The 20948-nt window shown below is 54.2% G+C and overlaps 12 protein-coding genes across 12 annotated transcripts; 7 read left to right on the forward strand and 5 right to left on the reverse strand.

Moving 5' to 3' along the window:
- The first annotated feature begins 105 nt into the window (after window positions 1–105).
- BKA58DRAFT_201699 (uncharacterized protein) lies at window positions 106–2689 on the forward strand. Its single transcript, XM_046165841.1, has one exon. It carries the CDS (start codon window positions 523–525, stop codon window positions 2515–2517), a length of 1995 nt encoding a protein of 664 aa, XP_046024741.1. The 5' UTR covers window positions 106–522; the 3' UTR covers window positions 2518–2689.
- Window positions 2632–5989, reverse strand: BKA58DRAFT_387679 (cohesin loading factor-domain-containing protein). Its single transcript, XM_046170589.1, has one exon. The coding sequence runs from the start codon at window positions 5893–5895 to the stop codon at window positions 2863–2865; it is 3033 nt and encodes a 1010-aa protein (XP_046024742.1). The 5' UTR covers window positions 5896–5989; the 3' UTR covers window positions 2632–2862.
- Window positions 5990–6134: 145 nt separating this feature from the next.
- On the forward strand, window positions 6135–7853 carry BKA58DRAFT_201714 (medium-chain fatty acid ethyl ester synthase/esterase 1). The gene has a single exon (XM_046165842.1). The coding sequence runs from the start codon at window positions 6397–6399 to the stop codon at window positions 7723–7725; it is 1329 nt and encodes a 442-aa protein (XP_046024743.1). The 5' UTR covers window positions 6135–6396; the 3' UTR covers window positions 7726–7853.
- A 128-nt stretch (window positions 7854–7981) lies between these two features.
- Window positions 7982–8670, reverse strand: BKA58DRAFT_317222 (uncharacterized protein; the record flags this gene model as incomplete). The annotated part of the gene is made up of 2 exons (XM_046167613.1): window positions 7982–8260; window positions 8329–8670. The coding sequence occupies 2 exons, from the start codon at window positions 8668–8670 to the stop codon at window positions 7982–7984; spliced, it is 621 nt and encodes a 206-aa protein (XP_046024744.1).
- A 153-nt stretch (window positions 8671–8823) lies between these two features.
- Window positions 8824–9791, forward strand: BKA58DRAFT_387681 (uncharacterized protein). Its single transcript, XM_046170590.1, has 3 exons — window positions 8824–9056; window positions 9109–9473; window positions 9522–9791. The coding sequence occupies exons 1-3, from the start codon at window positions 8958–8960 to the stop codon at window positions 9583–9585; spliced, it is 528 nt and encodes a 175-aa protein (XP_046024745.1). The 5' UTR covers window positions 8824–8957; the 3' UTR covers window positions 9586–9791.
- Window positions 9792–10641, reverse strand: BKA58DRAFT_341343 (vacuolar protein sorting 55). Its single transcript, XM_046168347.1, has 3 exons — window positions 10459–10641; window positions 10176–10389; window positions 9792–10107 (listed from the first exon to the last, which is right to left on the reverse strand). The coding sequence occupies exons 1-3, from the start codon at window positions 10492–10494 to the stop codon at window positions 9974–9976; spliced, it is 384 nt and encodes a 127-aa protein (XP_046024746.1). The 5' UTR covers window positions 10495–10641; the 3' UTR covers window positions 9792–9973.
- Window position 10642: 1 nt separating this feature from the next.
- On the forward strand, window positions 10643–11796 carry BKA58DRAFT_387684 (nucleophile aminohydrolase). The gene is made up of 2 exons (XM_046170591.1): window positions 10643–11031; window positions 11084–11796. Exons 1-2 carry the CDS (start codon window positions 10882–10884, stop codon window positions 11696–11698), a joined length of 765 nt encoding a protein of 254 aa, XP_046024747.1. The 5' UTR covers window positions 10643–10881; the 3' UTR covers window positions 11699–11796.
- Window positions 11797–12005: 209 nt separating this feature from the next.
- BKA58DRAFT_387686 (mitochondrial ATP synthase epsilon chain-domain-containing protein) lies at window positions 12006–12578 on the forward strand. The gene is made up of 3 exons (XM_046170592.1): window positions 12006–12090; window positions 12157–12271; window positions 12340–12578. Exons 1-3 carry the CDS (start codon window positions 12059–12061, stop codon window positions 12415–12417), a joined length of 225 nt encoding a protein of 74 aa, XP_046024748.1. The 5' UTR covers window positions 12006–12058; the 3' UTR covers window positions 12418–12578.
- A 37-nt stretch (window positions 12579–12615) lies between these two features.
- On the forward strand, window positions 12616–15802 carry BKA58DRAFT_387689 (Mak10 subunit, NatC N-terminal acetyltransferase-domain-containing protein). Its single transcript, XM_046170593.1, has 5 exons — window positions 12616–12790; window positions 12842–12985; window positions 13095–13162; window positions 13213–13679; window positions 13730–15802. Exons 1-5 carry the CDS (start codon window positions 12715–12717, stop codon window positions 15372–15374), a joined length of 2400 nt encoding a protein of 799 aa, XP_046024749.1. The 5' UTR covers window positions 12616–12714; the 3' UTR covers window positions 15375–15802.
- Window positions 15803–17601: 1799 nt separating this feature from the next.
- Window positions 17602–18075, forward strand: BKA58DRAFT_441276 (uncharacterized protein; the record flags this gene model as incomplete). Its single annotated transcript, XM_046173807.1, has 1 exon — window positions 17602–18075. One exon carries the CDS (start codon window positions 17602–17604, stop codon window positions 18073–18075), a length of 474 nt encoding a protein of 157 aa, XP_046024750.1.
- Window positions 18076–18155: 80 nt separating this feature from the next.
- BKA58DRAFT_387692 (uncharacterized protein) lies at window positions 18156–19005 on the reverse strand. The gene is made up of 3 exons (XM_046170594.1): window positions 18791–19005; window positions 18711–18742; window positions 18156–18514 (listed from the first exon to the last, which is right to left on the reverse strand). The coding sequence occupies exons 1-3, from the start codon at window positions 18878–18880 to the stop codon at window positions 18406–18408; spliced, it is 231 nt and encodes a 76-aa protein (XP_046024751.1). The 5' UTR covers window positions 18881–19005; the 3' UTR covers window positions 18156–18405.
- A 105-nt stretch (window positions 19006–19110) lies between these two features.
- BKA58DRAFT_341353 (cytochrome b-c1 complex subunit 2) lies at window positions 19111–20931 on the reverse strand. The gene is made up of 4 exons (XM_046168348.1): window positions 20571–20931; window positions 20334–20508; window positions 19436–20283; window positions 19111–19382 (listed from the first exon to the last, which is right to left on the reverse strand). The coding sequence occupies exons 1-4, from the start codon at window positions 20826–20828 to the stop codon at window positions 19287–19289; spliced, it is 1377 nt and encodes a 458-aa protein (XP_046024752.1). The 5' UTR covers window positions 20829–20931; the 3' UTR covers window positions 19111–19286.
- Between the last annotated feature and the right edge of the window lie 17 nt (window positions 20932–20948).

Consider the following 20948-nt stretch of genomic DNA (forward strand, 5'->3'; position numbering starts at 1 on the left):
GACAGATTGGCAGGGTCTACAACGGCGCTTTGCGTTCCTCGAAAGATCGAACACTCTGGGAGCTAGACCTTGACAGCAAGAATGGACGGTGACCGCCCCATGAGCCTTGCAAATCTAAGATCTCTTTTCAATGACGCAGAGCTGAGCTGTGTTACTACCTAGGTACCACCATGCGGCCATCTGCCGGCATGATGAGCCCACCCTATTCGGGGGACATATCGAACGCCCGCCCTTAGAGGACACAACCAAAGCCAATCGTCCAAGACTCTACATTGCGTTAGGATTCTGCTAATATCCGCTTTCCATGCTAATGTAGGCTGCACGGCGCCTGTCTCGTGTGTTTGTTGAACAGGGTGAGCTATACGCAATCTCGAGTAAGCCGGCTGTGTCCCCAAGACGCACATCTCAGCCTTCCTAGTCTTGTCAGCCATGAACTCATGGATCTGACTTCTATCTCCTTCCCGCGCACGACTGATATTCGGACTGACCGAGTGAACTCGGCTACTGCTCCGAAAGCATACCATGGCGGATCCTCTCAGCATCGCAGGTTCCGCAGTAGGCATCACTGCAGCTGGGATACAAGCCTCCGTAAAGCTGTACGCACTCGCCGAAAAGGTTGCGACGGCCAGCCAGCGAGTCACAAGTATCGCGGACGACATTAGCAGCACATGCGCCATTCTCAACCAAGTGCGCGAACTCATCATACCTCAGCCTGATGCGCAAGGCACGCTGAAATCGGTCTTCAACTCCGTCGCTCTCAACGACATCTCGCATGCTCTTCGCCGCTGCAGGTCTTCCTTTACGGAAATCGAGATTCTTCTGCGTCGCGCGTTCGAGCAAGTGGGGAAACGACCCGCCCTGCGCTCAAAGATTGAGCTCTCTCGGTTCGAAAAGGCAAAATGGCCGTTCTTGCAACCACAGTTCGACGAACTCCGCAACGATTTGCGAGATGCGAAAGGAAACCTTGTCTTGATGATTGCTGTGGCAAGTCTTGCTCTTGCACAGAGGGACGGACGACAACGACCGATCCATGAGACGGAGAGGCTAGAATTTACGTCTACGATTGTACAACTGCAACGAGCACGTCCCATCTCAGCGCATCACCGCGACACTTCTCAGGCCTCTCGAGATGGTCTTCAAGGTCGATCAAATGCGGCAATCGGGAGCTCAAACATCGAATTAGGCAACATAATGGGGTCAGGACCAAGTCGTAGCATATCCACGAGAAGCGTGCCCAAAAACGGGAGTGAGCACTCGGCGAATGCGGACCCGCTCATCCCAGAGCCAGTCGCTCTATCTGTATCAACTCACAGTGATAGAACGATTGGGCTCTCTCCTAATCAGGGTACCTCAACCGTTGCAGACAATTCTGGGCAGTCTGCCGATGACAATGTACCGAAAGAACGGACGGTATCAGATCAATCGAGCCCACGTACACAGACAACAGAAAGCGCTACAATTACACCGCCTCCCGAACGGAAGGATCCAGTTCTAGCCCCGAATGCGTCCACGTCAGAACTGAGCACCTCATTCAAGACTAGAGCATCAATGAGCCACCCGCCGCCGCCACCGCCGCCGCCACCACCTCCTCCTAACTATTCTCCTCCTAATCGTCCTCCTCCTACGTATCCCCTTTCTGGTAGTTTCCCTCCTCATCATCCTTATGGCCCTCCACCCACATCATCAACAACTTGGCTGCCTCCTGTATCTGCTACAATTCATCCAGTAAGACCCAGCTGCTACGCTGGATGGACAACCAAGCATCTCCAAGGCCTCACAGTGGGGCGTGGGCTCCCTTTATCGTTGAAACCTATTGAGTTACCCGACAAGTCTTTTCAGAAGCTCGTCAAAACATACACCGATGAGGGTCATGATGCACATATCGCGATGTTGGAGCTTACCATAGAGCAGCAAGCGCTGATCAAAATCACATTCCCTCCTCGTCATACTGTGGAGGTGGTTTATGTTCGTGTGCAGCATACTGCCACTGTTTCCAGTGTATTTGGCATGTTAAATGTTGAGACGTTGAGATGGATCATCGCCTCCAAGACGCCTTTCTTTCCACTCTCCGGTGGACCAGCACCGCCACCACCACCACCAGGTCAATCTGCTCCTCCTAGGCCTCAGCAGCAACAAATGCAGCCCCGGCAACGCATGCCTCCGCTGAACCAGATGCCGGTCCAGCAAAGCCCACTCTCTCAATCTCTACTACATAGCCATGGTCGAGAGCCGACCATCCTGCACCCCGACCACTTGCGGCACCTAATAATACGCCCTAGAGTACGCTCTGGAGTACGCCGAGACGCCCCCGACGAGTCTAGTGATTCTGAGAGCTGGTCTGATGGCAGTGGAAGAGACACTGAGCCGGAACCTTATCATAGAAGGGTAAATTCTGCCTCGGCGAGCATTCCAGCAACACGCCACCGGTACGACGATGAAGAAGCCCCTTCACAGCCTGCGCAAGAGAACGAGGAGGACATTGTGAACGAGCTGCTCGCTCGATGGACGACCTCGTGATCCAAACTCTTCCTTTCACTTTATTCCAAAGCAGGAGAAATACATATAAGCCAGGCGCCGACATCAACTGCAAGTAACCCCAAACTCATTGTTATAAACACATGTAGACATTAAACCATATTTCAGAGTACTATCGTTTTCTCTACTCCCACATATCAATACACACTTTTCTCCATATCTCGCGGGTGACGCAAATGCATTGAAACGCCGTTAGATTGCCATGGTATCTCGAACCCTTTACAGTACATGATGCAGCCCCGCCATATTGCGCCAACAAATGCGTTTTGAGAGAGCTTCGAAAGCGGAAAAAATGAAGAAGAGAATCCGCACGACATGATCATTCATCTAACCCACGACATCGATGTCGCCATCAGCATCAAAATCCTCTTCACCCTCGGCATCGACGTCGCCATCCGCATCCACATCATCTGCGCCCCTCAACGCAAGCGGTAACTGGCCCCTCACATTTTCGAACTCGCGTGCCGCCATATCCGCCTCAGCCATGAGTCCGTTTCTTCTATAAGTATTCATACAAAGACCCGCAACGACAGCAACCCACAGCGGCCTATGCACCTTGACCGCCTGCGACCTCGCCGCACGAATAGCCTGGATACTCTTCTCGCCGACGGTCTCAGCGAAGAAACGCGCAACAAAGTAACACATCATCATAGCGACGAACTCGAAGTTCTGCGTTCGCTTTGACACATCCTGGGCCATGCCTACGGCGGCTTGAACAGTTTTCTTCTGTTGCAGGATGGGCGCGTCTTCGCTGTGAAATGCTTGTGCGAGGCGGAAGGCGATGCGGACGTATTGATTGGGGTGGTCGTCGCAAAGGGGTTTGATCTGAGCTAGAAGGAGGGCTGCTTCGAAGTGTTGGGGATGCGAGACATCGCGGAGGATGAGGAGGCGGTTCAGGGCTGCCATGATTGCGATATCTGTCTTGGCGGGGGTTGCGTGGGCCTTCTCCGGTATGGCGAGGACGTCCGAGGACAATGCTGCTAGTGAGGAGTTGTGGGATCCGTTTATCTGATCGGTGATGGCAGAGAAGTAGGCGAGTGTACGAGCGAATGCTTCCTGTTTGTTGTATGGGGTCGTCGAGATCTTCTTCTTGAGGAAACCCAACGCGTCGTCGGCTGTTGCATGATCGTTCCGAGTACGGGCCATGAGTCCGATGGCGAACATGGAATACCAGTCGAGTACCATGTTCCACTCAATACGTGCAAAGGCGATCGATATAGGTACACCACTGTAAACGCGTCGCTTCGCAGTCTCTCGGAAGCGCTGATGTGCTTCCTTCATGAAGTTCAAGCCCTTCTCATGAACATGTTGGTCGAGCGCGCAGATATGAAAGCACAACGCTTGAAGATCCTCCTTGGGAAGCCATGCAAACACGAGTTCGTCCTTTTGCTCCGCGTTCTTTCGGAAGATCCCGGCAGTATCGAACGTCAGGTGACCCCCAAAGCTCCGCTCAATAAGAACAGTGAAGACACCGATTTGGGAGTTTCCCTGTTCGGTCTTGTCGCCTAGTATGGATTCGAGAAGCGCAGTAGACTTTTGCGGGTTGGGACTGCCTTTTTGGATGCCGCTAGCGATGTCAATGATGTCGATCAGAGTGCCGAATGACCCTAGCTGTTTGGCTGACACCTGAAGCTGCAGGCTTCTAGCTGCTGCGATGGCGCGTTGGGCTTGTTCAAGCCGGTCTGTTGCACCAGAACGCAGATGAACCATGGCTTCGAGTACGTGACAAGCCACGTAGATGGCTCGATCACCCCGCCGGTCCGCGTGGTCTTGTATGGCGTGCAGTTGCTGTAGAGCCAGTGCCACTTCAACACGACCGGGTATCTGCAGTGCGAGCGTGACTTTGAGAAAACGCAGCGCGTATACCCATGCGACGTGTTGGAAGGTCTCCGCCTCCTTTATAGGCTGGTCGAGTGACTTCAGGCCGGCGCGGTGGTTGGTCTTGAACTGATATCGTGCTTGAAGATGGAGGGCGGCAAATTTGAGGTCTTGCAGGCGATGGCGTCCACAGAGTGATATCTGCTTGGACAGAATCTCCTCGATCCGACTGGAGATGTCCGCGGCCTCGATGTCTGTCTCCTCAATCATCAAGCTGGCGTACCTCAAACGCAGCTTGGCTTCATCCCTAGGCGGCATGTTGAAGTCCTTCAGCACAGTATCCATGCACCCCATGGCAGTGGACATTAACTTATAGTATTGTCGGACATCGACCTCCCTTCTCTCCCGTATTAGCAGCGATCCCATGCCTCGCGCGACTGCGATGTATTCGTCTGCAGCCATGAGCAATAGTTCGGAGAGCTCGGCAGGAAGGGCCTTCTGAGGAGGATGGGCGCGCTTCGTAGGTGTGAGCTGATGCAAAGAGGAGGCCTTCGGTATGACGACTTGGGGATGCGTTCGTGGTTTAGATGAGGGCGGCTGAGGGAATGGGCTGCCATACTGGCTCGACGGCGTTCGAGACTGTGGGGGTACGCGCTGTTGGGGCGTCGATTGAGGGGGTCGCTGTTGCTGAGGGATAGATTGTGGGGGTCGCGGTTGTTGAGGGGTAGATTGAGAGGGCCTACGCTGTTCTTGAAGCGTAGGTTGTGAGGGCATACGCTGCAGCTGGGGCGTTGGCTGAGAGGGTCGCTGTTGCTGAAGAGTCGACTGTGGGGGTCGCTGTTGTTGGGGCGTGGATTGCGAAGATCGCTGCTGTTGAGAGGGCGACTGTGAGGGCATATACTGCTGTTGCGGCGTCGACTGCGAAGGTACCCGTTGTTGCTGAGGCGTCGTCTGCGGTTGCAGAGGTGCTCGAGGTTGGGCTTGAGTGTGCGATGGGGTGATGACGGGTCGCTGCTGCGGCCTGGGTCCATTCTCTTGGAATGAGGGAGATCGCTGCACTGGCTTGGAACTGGGCGTGCTGGGTGCCTGTTGCGCGCTATACCGCCGCTGTTGGTCGCCAGAGCCATCTGTTTGCACTGTGCCTGTGCTGCTTGTTCGCTGGACCGGTACCTGGACATGCCGGATCCTCGGGGGCTGCATCTGCGGCAAGGGTGCATATTGCTGTGTCCTCGGGGGGATGACAACTTGAGGCTGCCGTTGGTACTGCGGTTGCTGTGGTGGCTGCATCTGAGGAGGCATTGGCGCATATTGCTGGCTCATGGGTCGGGGCATGCTGGGCTGTGGCGGCAGTTGATACTGCTGTGGCTGTGACTGAGGATATCCCTGCGGCGCCTGCATTTGCATGGGAGGGTACTGAGGGTAGCCATGCTGCTGGTAGACATTTGGCTGCTGTTGCTGCTGCTGTTGTTGCGGAGGCGGCGCATACGGATTGTACTGGCCGTTCGGATAGCCCTGGGGCTGCCAGCTGTATCGCGGATCCATGGCGGAGGACACTCAGGAGGAGGAGGAGGAGGGTCACCGGCAGTCGAGGTATAAGCGTTGCATCGTGGGCGAAAGCGGGGTGTGGATGTGAGGACGTGTAATGGGCAGTCGCGAACTTGGGCAATCGCGAACGCGCCAGCGCCGTTGAGCACCCATTGGCCGACAGACGCGCGCTTGCTGCACCAACACATGCAGCCTAGTCGTAGCCAGACCGAGGCCCGATTCTTTCTACTTCACGTATCTACTTCTAGATAAGACTTTCACCTTCTCTTTGTCAAGATCAATTCGAGCAGGGCGCATTCTTGGTAACTAGATCAGGAGGGTTAACAACTGAGATCAGCAATTCATCGCAGTGAGTGGTGAATTCGTGAAAGAGCTAGGAACAGGACCGAAGGCGTGTAATAGTGCTGAGGTGGAATTTTAATCCGTGGTATCTCCAGACCTCGTACAAATTTGCGGCGCCTTCCCAAGCTCAGGTCGGACAACACTCCAACCAAACCCATGATGTCTTGGCTCCTGGGTCACAGTAAAACGACCTACACCTCCCATGCCTCGCCAACACCCCTCCAGACCAAGACTGGCTCAAAAACAAACCTGAAAGAGATCGCCGAGTCCTCAATCCCACCATGTCGACTGAACCCCTTCCTCTTCAACGGCCACCTCCAAACCATGTACACAGCCGTCAAAGACCCAGGCCCGCAAATCTACTACAAGCGCCAAATCTTCGACTCTGACCACTCCGTCTACCCCGGCACCTTTGCCGTAGACTTTGTAGTTACAAGAGAAGAAGGACTCGCAGCAGGCGAGCGAATGGCCTCAGACAAAGACACCACCGAGCTTCCCGAAAGAACCGCGAACTTCACACCCAAAGAATGGGAAGGGATAGGTAGTTCAGACAGCAAGCCCATGTTGATAGCCCTCCACGGTCTGACCGGCGGCTCCCACGAAGTCTACCTCCGCGAAACCCTCCAACCCCTGCTCACATCCACATTCCAACCCTGGGCCGCATGTGTCGTGAACGGCCGCGGCTGCGCCTTATCCAAGATCTCAACGCCCCAACTTTTCAACTCACGCGCTACATGGGACCTACGTCAGACCATCAAGACGCTACATGCCCTCTTCCCCAACCGCCCTCTCTATGCCATAGGCTTCAGTCTAGGCGCCAACATTCTGACAAACTACTGCGGCGAAGAAGGCGCTTCGTGTACTCTCAAAGCCGCGGTGTCTTGTTCGAACCCGTGGAACCTGGAAGTGTGCAACACGACGCTCCAATCTACTTACCTAGGCCTGCACATCTACTCCCGCACCATGGGCAAAAATCTCATGGGTCTCTTCCACCGCCACCGCGAGCAGATACTGAAGAACCCTGGTATCGATGAGACAGCTCTACTGGCAAGCAGATACCTCCATGAATTCGACAGACATGTCCAGTGTCCTACATGGGGTTACCCGACCGAAGGCGCGTATTACAGAGATTCCCAATCCGTAGATGCGGTGTTGGCCATCCGCATCCCCTTTCTAGGGATCAATGCAGAAGACGACCCTATAAGCAATAAAGCGGGACTCCCGGTTCAGGAGATCTTGCAAAATCCGAATACTTTGCTGTGTACGACGGATTGGGGAGGTCATTTGGGGTCTTTCCAGTTGGGCGGCGGACGGTGGTTTGCGAGCGCTGCGGCGGCGTTTTTGGAGAAGATGTTTGAGGAAGTGGAGTTTGAGGCTACGAGGGGGGTGGATGAGGGGAAGGATGTGAATATGGGGGGACTGGAGGGGAAGAAGTATCCTATTTTTGATCCGAATCATCGTAGGTTGATATTGCCCGATGCGTAGATGGTTGGATTGTATATTTGTTTGGGTATCATAGACTTTTAGATATCGTAGATCTTGTATAGACCTTTTCCCTTGCACGAGACAAGAGGCTCTCTCTTCTGCCATGCCCCGATATCTGCGCGTGGATCGTGCGATCTCTATCGATGCAGACCTGCTCCGCATCTACACAGTATGTTCTCGCGCGCTGCAAAGTATGCCCGCCTTCTGCGTATATACCTCTCGATCAGATTGAACTCACACCACACAAATTTTTCCTTCAACCAAAGCTGACCCTCTTCCTCTGCTTGAACTTGCGATCCTTCTCCTTGATCCTATCGCCTTCATCCTTGTTCCCACCAGCACCAGGCTCACTATGCCTCTTCCTCTTCTTCTTGAGATCCTGTTTCCTCTCCTCAAACGCAGCGTCTTTGTCTGATTTCCTCGCCTCGGCTTCTTTCCTCTTCGCTTCGCGTATCTCTTCTAGCTGGCGAGATTTGGCGATCTTGGACTCGAGGTGGCCTTCCTTCTCGGCGTTGACTACCGACATGATTGCCATCTGGACGACGTTAGTATCAGGTTGGAGAGAGGACTGGGGAATTGGGTGGTAGAGGGGGATTGGCATACCATACTAGCCGGATCATCAACAAACTTCTTGCCCTTCTTCACACCCTTTGGTTTCGCAATGCCAGCAGGTATAATGCCATTCAGCGCCGGGATATCCAGTTCCTTCTCAGTATACACGCGCTTCTTCTTCCTGCCATCCCTGGAAACAACACTCTTCGTCTTTTGCTGGCCACCCGGTTTAGCCAAGGACATGGACTTTTGCTTGCGCTTCGATATGCCCTCTGGCGCGCTACCCGTCGGTTTCGCAGATTTCGCTTTCGGTTTATTGGCGCCGGATTTCGCAGGGCCGGATTTTCCTTTCGAGGAGGTCTTGCCCTTGGCGGAGGGTTTGGAGAGACCCATTTTAGCGAGGATGCGGGTGCGTGGGTGAAGTTGGCGCAAAAGTTGGTGTTGGTGGTAAAGAAGTCTGGAACTTTTCGTCGGCGGTTGGCGAGCTGCAGATGCCGACCGACGCACCAGCACGTAAGTGCCAAGGGCAGGGCGCGACCGAGTGGACCGCAACCTCGACTGGCGCAACCGCAACGCCAGCTGCTAGCTAGCTCCTTGCATCACACCGCGCAGCTCGACGACTGCCCGCCCACAACCCTACATTGCCAGCATACACCGAGTCGCATACGCATACGCACGGCATGATGGAGGACTCAAATCGCCTCTTCCGCTTCCCCAAGCCCGCATGGATGAACAGCGCCAACACGCGGACTGCCGGCGTCTACATCGCGGGAGCCTTGGTGCGCGCCTCTCCCAACCCACACCTACACACTCACTAACAATGCCTCCTAGTTCGCCATGGGCTTCTACACCCTCATCGACATCTCGGTATGGTCCAAGTCGGCCATGAACGGCTCCGACCCATCCGTCCACATCACCTTCATCGACTGGATCCCCGGCATCTGCAGCGCCCTCGGCATGCTCGTCATCAACAGCATCGACAAGTCGCGTCTGTCTGCCGACAGCTTCTCCTACTCTGGGAACGGCGTGGCATGGAAGGCGAGGCTGGTGTTGTTCTTGGGCTTTGCGCTGTTGGCTGGTGGACTTGCGGGCAGTGTTGTGGTTATGGTTATGAAGTTTGTCGTTATTGGACATACTTGGCCAACTCTCTGGCTGGGCGTTGGAAACGTCGTTGCTAATGCGCTTATTATGCTGAGGTGAGTAAGACATGTGAAGTGTTCGAGATGCCTGCTAATGTTGTGTAGTTCCGCTGTGCTCTGGGTCGCGCAGAACATGGAAGACGAATACACCTACAACCTGGCGTTGTAGGTTACTGGTGGACTGAAGGCCGTGATTGAGAATGGGCATTGCGCATTCCGTATCCGGAGGTGCGCAAGGAATGGATATAATTATGTACGAGTATTTGAAGGGTCGGAGACTGTTTGTCATAGGCAGTTTGTTGTTTCATGCCAGTCATTCAGCGATTTCGGGTTAACAGGTTCCAATACGGACAACTTAAGTCATCCTATGCATTATGTTCGATATACTTGTACAAAAACGCTCAGCAAACTATGGGTACAACATAAACATGGGGCAGCACCGATCCGAATCTTCCGGCTGTCAGCATTCGCTTTCAACGCCCTCAACATTTCTCCAGTGGTCGCGCTGGACCAGATTGTGTGTGTGCGGTTCCTCATTGCTGAGTCCCGCCGGCGAGTCAGAAGTCTTCTTGCTCCTGGAAGAACAGGGTGAAGCTGATGATGGTCGCGTATATCAGAAGACCGCCGAAGATGGACATGGCCGCTGCGCCGCCCGCGATCTCTGCCGAGTGCCATAGTAGTGTCGGGAGGGCTGTCAACGTGTTAGCAATCTGCCAAGGTGTCTCCGGCATCGTCCCTGTGCCACCCAGGTGTACTCACCAATACCCATGACCACAAAGAAGCCCGTCAGAAACCTTCCAAAGTCGACGACACCATTTCCGGTACTTTCCATAAAGTCATCGCGGTTTGCTGCACGGCCGCAGAGCCAGTTGGGCAGGGGCGCGATAACGTAGGTTGCGACGACGAGAAGCGTGAGGTAGTTCTTGAAGAGCGCGGCGGAGAGAATGACAAGGAGGAAGCCGATCGCTAGGACCTAGTAGAAAGATGTTAGCAAATGCATGGTGGACTGGCGAGCGCGCGTGCATGCGACAGGCTGACGTACAAAGGACAGCCCTATGATGGTCTTGATGCCGGCCATGGTGGATTCGTAGAGGGGTGCACGTGACGATTGTGTGTTGGAGGAGTATGCGCCGACGTCTCCTTGGTTTGATCCTCGGTCCGGCGAAGATGCGAGGTTGCTGTGATGGGGGTCTGGCTGGTAGACGCCTGGTGGTGAGGTTGCGTCGCACGCGCTAATGCCCTTGCCAAGCTTGGAGCTTCTGGAGCTCATCGTCGTCAACGGCGGGAGCCTCCAGCTGCAACACCACACTCTCTCTCGATACTCGTCCAGGCCACAGCCCACACAACCACGGTTCTCCCGAGGTCGTCACCAAGCTGCAGCACCACCGTATAAAACCCTGCGTCTCGACTTCCACCTTTTAACCCTCACCAACCCACCTCATACCCCACAGTCTCCGCCTTCACCATGTTCCGCAATAATTACGACAACGATTCCGTCACCTTCTCACCACAAGGTCGCATCTTCCAGGTGGAGTATGCACAAGAAGCCGTGAAGCAGGGTTCTGTCGTCGTAGGAATCGTGAGCAAGACACACGCGGTGCTCGCTGCAGTCAAGGTGATCACTTACGCTCTCTCAACTATCCGAATAGTTTCTAACTATCTACCAGAGAAACGCTGAGGAGCTATCCTCATACCAGAAAAAGATCATCCCTGTCGATGCTCATTTCGGTGTCGCGCTCGCGGGTCTGGCTTCTGACGCTCGTGTCCTCACGAACTTCATGAAACAGCAGGCACTCGCATCACGCCTTACGTACGACCGCGCCATCCCTCTGTCCGAGATCACCTCCCGGATTGCCGACCGCGCACAAACAAATACCCAACAGTACGGACGGAGACCATACGGTGTGGGACTGTTGATTGCCGGTGTTGACGCAAAGGGCCCGCATCTTTTCGAATTTCAGCCTAGCGGTGTAACTCAAGAGATGGTTGCATGCGGTATCGGTGCTAGGAGTCAAATGGCGAGGACATACCTCGAGAGGCATCTGGACGACTTCGAGGGCGCTAGCAGGGAGGAGTTGATCAAGCACGCACTGAGGGCACTGAAGGAGTCGCTGTCGCAGGACAAGGAGCTGACTGTGGACAACACCAGTGTCGGCATCAGCGGTATCGGCGAGGACTTTGTACACCACGAGGGCCAGGACATTGCAGAGTGGCTGGACGCTACCTTTGAGAACAAAGAAGGCGATGACAATGCCGAGGGTGGGGAGGCTATGGAGTTGTAGAGAAGCGTACGGTCTGCAAGACCCAGTATAGCCGCTTGACGAGAGATTGTAGATCATGATGTAGCCGCCTGGCTACGGAAATATAATGAACACGATTATGAATTCATGTATGTGTTTGGAGTGTCTCAAGGATACCGTGGAGGTACTCAGTGTCTTTTATGTATGCCTTTGATCCTGTAGAATATTATGTATCCTCAAGGTACAGTTTACCCAAAACGCTTGTCCGTGTACCTGATATGTGCACGTGATCTGCAGCTCCGAGCCGCATGCGCGAAATCTCGCCGGAGCTCAGCAACTTCAACACCTGCACCCGCAACCCAAACCCCGTCCACACCCACGAACCCGCATCCTACCATCACAATGGCATTCGCGTGGAAAGCCGCCGGTCTCACGTACGCCCGCCCACCTCTGCAGCCGCTGCAGCCCCAGACTTGGACCCGCCATTGACTGTTGAACAGCTACAACCGCTACATTGCCGTCGCATCGCGCGTCGTGCGCCGCTCGCTCAAGGAGGACAAGCGCATCGCTGCCGAGCGAAGGGGCGAGAGCGAACTCCGCTTCGCCAAGTGGGAGGTGAGTGCATACACTTGGGATGGGATGGGATGGGATGAGGAAGTTGGGCTGGGCTAATGAATGGGCAGAACGGCAAGCAGGGCGAGATGAAGGACCTCAACGCTGCGGCGCTCCAGGCACAGGCCGATGCCACCAAGACCTCGTAAAGCAATTGAGAGAAAGGACATGGCATAGACACGATTGAGTGGCATGAACAACTGAGGAGAGATGACGCTAGGGAAGGATAGACGTATATTCTGTACTATCAAGCTGGAGCCGAATCAAAGCCAATGCACACCAACAATTGAGCCGACATTCACTCTCTCCAGTAATATCATGCGCTTGTGAAGTCGAAGTGATATCACGGTTGTGACTACCAGTAATGTTGCCGCTTGCCTCGGACGCGCGCCTGTCCTACTCGGCTGTCACAAATCTTCCCGCATCGGCAACGACTCCACCACAACATGGCAGATGCGTCTAGCAGCCACAGCACAGCCCCCACCCCAGATCATGACACAGGATTAGCCGTTGATGGGGCTGGTAATTGTTTCTTTAATTTTGCGTAGAGCAGTTGATGCTGATGATGCGCAGGCCCCTCACATGCGCAAGAGTCTGCGCCTACCATCTCGGCCTCAACTTCCGCTAATTTACCCTTGAGACAATCAAGACATCCTGTCGCTGGGACGCAGCCAAAGATTCATGATGTGACGGAGAAGTTTACGAGAGCTTGCAGTGGTGAGTTGCGACCTCAGGTACATGGAGGGGCATGGCGGGGCTACCTCGTCATGTCGTACTACGGTGGTTGTGACGATATGTCCAGGCAACATGGACTGACAACACTTAGCTCTCGAAGTCGGTCAACTCGTCAAAGATGAATACTTTACGCTGTTTGAGTCCATCGGGGCCATCGAAGTAGGCTGCTCTCATTGCTAGAATCATGATTTTCGACTTACCTGCAACAGATCATGGATCCCAAGATGGACAGCGGCTTCCTTCAACCCGGAGAAACCCTAGAAGACGACTATGACACTCTGGCACCCCTTCTACCCGAGGAGCTAATAGGCATCATGGACCAACTACTCTGCTACGAAATGGCCTGGCATACCGGCTACCCGTTATCCCAAACCCTCTTCACGTCCTTGTACATCGATAAGCTGCTCTGGCCCGAGACTAAGATCCTGGAGCACGCTCAATTCTACCGTGGAGAGATTCTGCATGAAAGACGGCCTGGACCGTTGCTGGAAGTACTGAGAGCGTATTGCCTGGCGTTGATTAAGGGATGCGACTTTGTGATTGCGAAGATTACCGGGCGGGACTACTTTGAAGAGGAGGACTTTTGCACGCATACGTATAATCGGGTGCTGTTTGTTAGTGTGCCGATGGATGTGTTTTTGAGGGAGTTGGATGCTGCGATGGAGACGATTGAGGAGTATGCTTCACCACGGACTGCACAGTCGAGGGCCTGCTAACACTTCGTAGTCCCGACTTCGAGATCAATGATGCGCTTCGGAAGGCTATCAGCTCACGGTTAGAGCTCCGGAAAGACTTCCTTCGCGCCCTTGACTTGGATCTACCGCTCGACCAAATATCCTATTCATGGCCACCAATCCTCCAGGGTATCGACTCGCTGAAGAATACGCATCAGCTCGGGAAGACTGTGCCTGGTGCTTTCAGTCCGAAAATGCAACGCCGTCTCGCATCCACAGTTCCCCCACGGCCAGTGGTAGAACTCGACTTCAAGGATGCGTTGGAGAAGCTACACCAGATAGCCACCGACTGCGCAGAAGCCACCCGCTTCCCCGCTCTGCCCCAGGACCCCCTCGAATACCAATCCTTCCTGTGGCACTTCTCTGCTCGCTCACCCCCGCCACTAACATACGCCCGCTCGTACCTTGCAACTTTACTCTTCCATCCCGACGTTCTCAACGCCTCCGTTTCCCTCCCTCTCGTCGATGTAAAGACACTCGTGCTTCCGTCTTCACCCGTCATAGACCCTATCAACTGGACACTATCGCCACCACGCAATGCTCTGATGCCCAAACCCCCACGCCTCCAGTTCGCAATGCTCATCGACGAATTCGTAGACCGCGCCGGCCAAGCATACCTCGATCTCTGGGTCGCCATGGGCCAGAACCGTTGTCGACTGAGACGCATGTTGACGCACGTCATCACAGGCTGGGACCTTCTACAAGCCGACGCAAGCTCAATTGACATGGACATCTCCTCCGCGGCCGCCACTCTTGGTCAGAGTACCCAAGTCATGGAGTTCTCTCTTTCTACCTGGGTCTATCACAAGAAACTCTGGATGATAGAGAAAGTGATCTTACTCGGTTTCGAACAGGATATCTACCTGCCTGATGAGTACGCGGGCATGTACCTCTTCCTCTCTCTGATCGCTACACGACGGAAAGAGTTGCTGAAGAGGGTAGAAGCACACTATCTGACTATCTCCGCTGAGTTCCTGAAATCGCGACGGTTTAGAGAGGTCCAAGACGTGGAAGAAGCGTCACCCTTTCTGGACTCCCTGCTCGCCGAGACAGAGGGAACGGCATCGTTGGCCTTGGCTCTCGCGCGCTTCTACGTTATTTGCGCCTACCTAGGTAAATTACCCATGCCCCGCCGAACTCCCTTTTCCACAGAGAAGCTCCGGTATGAACTCAGGATGAAACCTTTCCTTGCCTTACAACCACCCGAAGCGCCGCCTTTTGACGACTTCAAAGCGCATAGCCAACCTTATGGACCGGTTCCATCTTCTTCTGAAGCCCCGCCTGAGGCTTTTGTTCAGGACGTTGTAGATAAGGACTCGCAGCTTTGGCACGAAGTCGATGATCGTATCAAGGCGGCGAAAGCAGCGTTTGCTGAATACAAGAGGTTAGGTGTGGGAACGGCGAAGGCGGAGGGTGTGAAGGCGAGTTGGGAGGACGAGGTTAAGAGGATGGTGGCGAGTTGTGTGAGTCTTGGGTTGGCGGTTAAGGAGATTAAGGATTGCGTGGTTGGAGAGGGTGGGATTAAGGAGGAGGAGAAGGGTGATTTGTGTGGAGGGTTCAAAATGGAAATTCCAGAGGCGGGGACGGGGAAGAGGTATGCTGAGGGGTGGATTGTGGGGAAGGTTGTTAAGTTGTGATCTGGAGTGAGAGGATCAGTTATAGCTGGAGCTGCAAGTTGAGGGATGTGTTAGCATAGACCTGAAGTGACGAAGAACAAATTCAAACTTACAAGAGGTAAGAATTGTCATGTTCGCAGCAACATTCATCACGTCGTAACGGTGGTCTTGCCCCAGGATACGTACTAGCGTCGTAGGTTCCACCAACGAAGGTCGGCGAGCTGGACTCAGGTCCACCAGTGCCGAAGCATGCACTTATCATTCAATTTACAGAAACCGCGAAGGAACTCGCTATAATACACGAGAGGACCGTGCTCGCCCATCTTCTCCCACTAGGAGTGCTGCTTGTGAGAAAGGGTGCAAAGGTTGATGCGGGCCTGACGATAACTCGCTATCCAGTGGACGGCACATGTCCTCTGGGATAAGGAAACTTGTGTCGTGCAACATGGAAACCAACTTTGGAAGTTCGAAATACCCAGCAATGGTCTGTACGAGTATTGCGGACTTTAAAAGCGCAAGTCAGCAACCAGCAAGCTCTTAATCTAGTGTATCCGATGCCTACATCGTTCCAGACACGCATCCACCACCATCGTTCTAGCTCCTGTGCACCCGGTAACATTTTATGTTCCCGAGTCTACAAGCGCAAAAACGATCTCGTTATTTACCTGCCCAGGTAGTATAGTCTATCAAGACGCCTACATCGTTCCGTCTACTCGCTCGACACTGCGGATCGGACTTCTGTATACTTTTAGCAAGTCCTCAATCGTAGCAGTACCGACATAAGATGTGCTTGTCCCATATCTCAACCAGCGTATCATGATGTCTACATCAACTTATTCTGTCCCTCGTATACGTCCCTCACCTGCGCCTGCGAAGATGACTCTAGTTCAGACTCCAATTCCGGCTACTGGAGCCTTGATGTCTACACCAGTCGAGTCCACCTTGGACTTTACATACCAAGGCCTAGCTCACCGAGATCGTTGGGCTCGAGTTGTCGAAGAAGCTATACGCCGCCGGCAAGATCAAACTGGACGACAACGAGACTGCGACGCAGCCTCAAGTTCTTCTCGACGGCGGTGTGTGGCTCCTACCTTCTCAAGTCACACTACTCACTGCGGCAGTGTCGTAAATTGCTACACCTGCACCTACGCCTGCGACGGTGACTCCATTTCAGACTCCCAGAGCCTCGACGTCTAGAGCAGTCGAGTCCAAGGCATAGACTCAAGCTATGGCTTCGCGTCCAGTTCCCGACCGACGTGTCGCCACACTACATCCCCAGTTCCGCAACCCGCCTACACTCCGTCGTCAAGTTCCCGACAAGCGAGCTCACAACGCATATTGAGTTGGACCAATTGATACATCCACTTCATTTCGCAATGCTCAAGTTGGACCAATGCCCACCCCTCTAGTACCTACTCTTCGAGTAATACGAGACAAGTTACAGCAGCAGTGGGGCAGCATTGTAGAAGAGATTGGCACGGTCACCTGCAGGCGAAAGAAGATGTAAAAAGCTAACAACATACTAGTTAAACGGGTTGCTAAGCTCGAAAATGAGTGCGGTACTACCTACGACAGTCGCGGCCGGTTTGAGAAGCAAGTTGAACGCTTGACAAACGGAGGCGGCTAGTTACACTTACAAATCACTATGTCTTCGGGTTCCCGGCCACCGTGATGCTGAGAGCTCAATGCCCCTCAAGATCATAATGCAAAGAGGTGTTTACTTCTTACGTGCTCGAATCCAGTAGTTAGTTTATCAAACATGTCACTTCCAGGAGACTACAAAGGCGCCAACGCACTTGCATGAATGGTAAACGAGATAGTTAAGGCATCACAATACTCTCAGCTCGTAATCTACAAAGCCAGAGAAGATCCCAAGGCACGCGCGCGGTCACCTTGACTACCCGAATGAGACTCACGGTGAGTTCAAAATCCACGCTAAAACGCGCCTGCCTGTTGAACGACCTGACGCGCTCTCAGCTCTGCTCCCTCACCCACTACCACTTCGAGATTTGTTTCGGCTTTAAGCTCTCAGCATTCTCCCACCGCTTTAGAGCCCCGCAATATCTCATCTCATTGTGTACAAGCAAGAGAAGTTCAACACTGCCGCAGTCGCCGCAATCAAAGCCCACGATGCGCATTCTCAAGTAGTGCCTGAGCAGGCAAATCTCAACTACAACGACAGGACTGTCATTGGAAATGGCCTTGGCCGATTTGACGTGTGTTCACTCGTACTGTCTCACAGCGGGGCATGTTACTCACGCTTCTCTCGTTCACCCTCTGGAGCGGACTACCGCACGCCTGGATCATCGAATGCTTCCGACACGAGCTCGCCAGAATCCTCATTGAGCGCAAGTTCATCCAATTGGACCCTCATCCAGTAAAGCAGCCTCCGGCCCCCAAGTCGTCCAACTTCGATCTCAAAGTAGCGGAAGCAGCTGGCTTCCACAGAGCCATGAACCTCTGGAACGAAACATGCGGCTTTGGTCCTCTCCTTATGTCCCCAGGAGTGAAGGGAGCGTTGTCTGCGCATGCCTCAATTTTAGGTGGCTTACTACGCAACTGCCAGGTATACATCAACGAGCCAAGCTCCTTCCCCAGCAAGTTCAAGGATCAGAGCGCAGAGAGCGGCAACCCATATCGGCTTGTGAGGGCACATGACGAAGCAGAGAATGAGGCACTGACCTTTAGTTACTACGACGTGTACATGGAGATGGTCTGCTAGCACCACTCCAACCCGTCTTCTAGTTCCTCAGTATATCAAGAAGTTCATGTCCTTGAAGCTCACGGTGGGAAGAAAGACATGTTTCTTATGAGAATGTAGCAGCAATTTTCCAATACAAGACAATCAATTATCACTTGCCTTCCATTGCACCTGCACTAGTTACCCGGGTATCACGAACACCAAAACAAAGCCTCCAAAACGCCTCCACAGTTGACCGGCCAGTCGACAAAATCCAGTCTAATGACAGCATGCCATCTGTCGAAATCTCATCTTCCACAAGCAGTGTATCCACCCGCAGGCGCCACGCCCATACCCTCAAGCCCACTACGCTCAACCCTTGTACTTCCTCAACACATCCTCGCTGACCCTCTTGACGCTCTTGGCGGACATGCTCCGCTCGCCCCGTTGTTTGCTCTTGATGCTCGCTTCGTTGACGAGTCTGCGGGTATTGTTAGCCTAAGTCCTCTCCTTTTGTTCAATGCTTTCATGTGCGTATATCGCCTGCGCGAATGCGTTTCCTTGCTCTGTACCCTTTTCGAATGCCCAATCTTCGTCGCACCGTGTCGTGATGTGAATCGAAGGTAGCGCATCGCATCGCGTCGTATCGTGGAGTGTATGACATCGTAGGTACATACTCTTGCATGAACAGCGCATAGTTCAGGTATATCTGTGTGATATGTCAGTCCTGAATCTCCTCCTCATCGCATCAACGTACCAGTATATCCACATTCTTGCTCAATGGCCTGTTGGAATGCGCCTTGACTATCTTCTTGACAGTGCTGCGGGGATAGAGGGTCGGCGCCATGATATGCGTTTGTTGTTTGCGACAATGATGCGATGGATTGAGGGTTAATGTATGGGAAGGTTTGAGAGTGGGTACGATGTGCGGGGTCTTGTTGGTAGAGCACGGGATGGATGCGTGGTTGGACGTGTCTGTTGACGTGGATGCGTGTAGGCGGGTCTGTGCGTCAACGCGCTGGCACGTGGGAGGCTTGATGCTGAACGCCACACTCATGAACAGGCCTTGGACAGGGGCTATGAATTGGTTAGAAACCTAATACTTGTCTCATAGGAAGACATCACATCTTCGGGTCAACTGAAATGAGTCTGAACAAAAGAATTCTCATACGAGATGCATCTATCAGGGACTATCACAAGATAATGTTACACAAACGAGATTCTCCATCTACTGCGCTACATAATCACTGTATTTACACCTTCAGGCCGAGATCCGCAGCGTAGGGTAGTACGAAAAGGTCACCGACGGATGATACTGAGGCGTTGTTCTCAAGTAGTTCCTTCGCAGCCTGATGTATTCGTTAGTACTTATCACATGGAAATGAAGATTGCAAAGACTCACCTTCTTGACAGACTCTTCTGTTACACCGTCAATCTTCTGGGCAACCTCGTCGATCTGGTACGGTTGGGTGTTGTGGATCAGACCGTTACCAGTAAGCTCCAGACCGGCGCGGATGTCCTGGCCGTGCTCGAGCTCCTTGAACTTGGCGGCGGCCTTTGCCTTGGAGACCTCTTCGCTGGAGATCTCGCCGGAGGCAATCTTCTTGATGGCATCAACGGCGGCCTGGGCAGTTTGGGCGACGGCCTTGGCGGATCCGGTGATGGTGGTGTAGAGGAGACCGGCGTCGGAGTAGATGGCGCTGGTGGTCTTGACCTTGGCTCCCTGAGCAGCGGCCTGGCCGAGCTTGGTGAAGCCTTGCGACCACTTGACGGCAGACTCGCCTCCAAGGAGAGAGCTGAGGACGGCGATCTCGGGCTTGTAGAACTTGCCGGTGAAGGAGCTGGAGCCGGGGAAAGCAATGACCATGGCGTTGCCGCTGTCGTGGGCGATACGCTCCTCACCACCGTAGTACTTGGACTGGTCGGCACCGGTGTTGGACTCCTGGAGAGGGGCGCTGGGGACGTTCTCGAAGAACTCGCCAACCCACTTGGAGAACTCGCCGTGGTCGGCACCGTTGGCGACGACGGCGAAGTTGGGCTTCGCGTAGGCGATCTTGGAGTACCACTCAATGGTCTCGGCGTCGAGATACTTGGTGTAGGGCGTGGGCGCAGCAGAGGCGGTGGGGACACCGAGGCCGCGGTGGAAGGCGAGGCTGTGGACGGATTGGGTGGCCATGTCGGTGACGCTGGCGAGGAACTTCTTGTGGGCGAAGTGGATCATGGGGAGCACTTCCTCGGCGTAGACGTGGGCTGCACTGTGTCAATTCCATCATGCATGTCGGGATAGTGATTTTGCCTACGCTGGTACTTGGTGGAGCTGGCGACCTCGCCGAGCAGCTCGACGAAGTAGGGCAGGTCATCGCGGAGGAACTTGGCCTCGAGCACCAGGTTCTCGCGCGAGTGGTGGGCGTTGAGGCTGGCGCCCAGGAGCTCGGATTCGCGGACAATGCGCAGCGTTGACCGTCTGTCGGTGCCCTAGAGTTCCGGAGCGTCAGTCGAGCTCTCTATAGCATCTCTGCAGTCTCAATTCGTCGTACCCGGAAAGCGAAGTTGGCAAGGCCCTCGGTCAGGCCGGGCAGCGGCTGGAAGCGCGTGCCGGCCTTGGCCACCAAAGCGAGCGTCGTCGTGGGGCCGGCAAAGTCTCTGCTGGCGTACTTGACGCCCTTGGCCTCGCCGGACTGGTAGTTGAAGGAGCCTGAAGCTGGGGCAGCCAGGCCGCGGCGCTGGCAGCGGGCGACGGGCTGCTGGCGGGCTGCACGCTGCGCGCCCCGGCAGGCGGTCGTTCGGGAGAGCATCGTGTGGTAGGCGCCGGGCGGAGGGCTGGGTGGTGTGCGGGGGACGGCAATGGATGGAAGACGTCTGGTGGTGCGGCTGTCGAGATGCTCGTCACAAAGTTCGTAGGCCGCCAAGCCCCG

Source organism: Alternaria rosae, assembly GCF_020736505.1.
Source record: "Alternaria rosae strain MPI-PUGE-AT-0040 chromosome Unknown BKA58scaffold_6, whole genome shotgun sequence".
Classification (NCBI taxonomy): Eukaryota; Fungi; Ascomycota; class Dothideomycetes; order Pleosporales; family Pleosporaceae; genus Alternaria; species Alternaria rosae.

Excerpts from the sequence above, each read along its gene's own strand:
- BKA58DRAFT_387684 (XM_046170591.1), top strand. The coding sequence starts at position 10,882 with ATGTTCCGCAATAATTACGACAACGATTCCGTCACCTTCTCACCACAA. Across the intron at positions 11,032-11,083 it reads CGGTGCTCGCTGCAGTCAAG|AGAAACGCTGAGGAGCTATC; the intron begins GTGATCACTTAC and ends ACTATCTACCAG.
- BKA58DRAFT_201714 (XM_046165842.1), top strand. The coding sequence starts at position 6,397 with ATGATGTCTTGGCTCCTGGGTCACAGTAAAACGACCTACACCTCCCAT.
- BKA58DRAFT_387681 (XM_046170590.1), top strand. The coding sequence starts at position 8,958 with ATGATGGAGGACTCAAATCGCCTCTTCCGCTTCCCCAAGCCCGCATGG. Across the intron at positions 9,057-9,108 it reads TCTACATCGCGGGAGCCTTG|TTCGCCATGGGCTTCTACAC; the intron begins GTGCGCGCCTCT and ends AATGCCTCCTAG. Across the intron at positions 9,474-9,521 it reads AATGCGCTTATTATGCTGAG|TTCCGCTGTGCTCTGGGTCG; the intron begins GTGAGTAAGACA and ends AATGTTGTGTAG.
- BKA58DRAFT_201699 (XM_046165841.1), top strand. The coding sequence starts at position 523 with ATGGCGGATCCTCTCAGCATCGCAGGTTCCGCAGTAGGCATCACTGCA.
- BKA58DRAFT_387692 (XM_046170594.1), bottom strand. The coding sequence starts at position 18,880 with ATGGCGCCGACCCTCTATCCCCGCAGCACTGTCAAGAAGATAGTCAAG. Across the intron at positions 18,743-18,790 it reads GCAAGAATGTGGATATACTG|ATATACCTGAACTATGCGCT; the intron begins GTACGTTGATGC and ends CATATCACACAG. Across the intron at positions 18,515-18,710 it reads TATGCGCTGTTCATGCAAGA|ACTCGTCAACGAAGCGAGCA; the intron begins GTATGTACCTAC and ends CAATACCCGCAG.
- BKA58DRAFT_387679 (XM_046170589.1), bottom strand. The coding sequence starts at position 5,895 with ATGGATCCGCGATACAGCTGGCAGCCCCAGGGCTATCCGAACGGCCAG.
- BKA58DRAFT_341353 (XM_046168348.1), bottom strand. The coding sequence starts at position 20,828 with ATGCTCTCCCGAACGACCGCCTGCCGGGGCGCGCAGCGTGCAGCCCGC. Across the intron at positions 20,509-20,570 it reads TTGCCAACTTCGCTTTCCGG|GGCACCGACAGACGGTCAAC; the intron begins GTACGACGAATT and ends CCGGAACTCTAG. Across the intron at positions 19,383-19,435 it reads CAGAAGAGTCTGTCAAGAAG|GCTGCGAAGGAACTACTTGA; the intron begins GTGAGTCTTTGC and ends CGAATACATCAG.
- BKA58DRAFT_341343 (XM_046168347.1), bottom strand. The coding sequence starts at position 10,494 with ATGGCCGGCATCAAGACCATCATAGGGCTGTCCTTT. Across the intron at positions 10,390-10,458 it reads CCATCATAGGGCTGTCCTTT|GTCCTAGCGATCGGCTTCCT; the intron begins GTACGTCAGCCT and ends TCTTTCTACTAG. Across the intron at positions 10,108-10,175 it reads CTTTGTGGTCATGGGTATTG|CCCTCCCGACACTACTATGG; the intron begins GTGAGTACACCT and ends ACACGTTGACAG.
- BKA58DRAFT_387689 (XM_046170593.1), top strand. The coding sequence starts at position 12,715 with ATGGCAGATGCGTCTAGCAGCCACAGCACAGCCCCCACCCCAGATCAT. Across the intron at positions 12,986-13,094 it reads GTTTACGAGAGCTTGCAGTG|CTCTCGAAGTCGGTCAACTC; the intron begins GTGAGTTGCGAC and ends GACAACACTTAG. Across the intron at positions 13,680-13,729 it reads GCGATGGAGACGATTGAGGA|TCCCGACTTCGAGATCAATG; the intron begins GTATGCTTCACC and ends AACACTTCGTAG.
- BKA58DRAFT_387686 (XM_046170592.1), top strand. The coding sequence starts at position 12,059 with ATGGCATTCGCGTGGAAAGCCGCCGGTCTCAC. Across the intron at positions 12,091-12,156 it reads TGGAAAGCCGCCGGTCTCAC|CTACAACCGCTACATTGCCG; the intron begins GTACGCCCGCCC and ends ACTGTTGAACAG. Across the intron at positions 12,272-12,339 it reads TCCGCTTCGCCAAGTGGGAG|AACGGCAAGCAGGGCGAGAT; the intron begins GTGAGTGCATAC and ends ATGAATGGGCAG.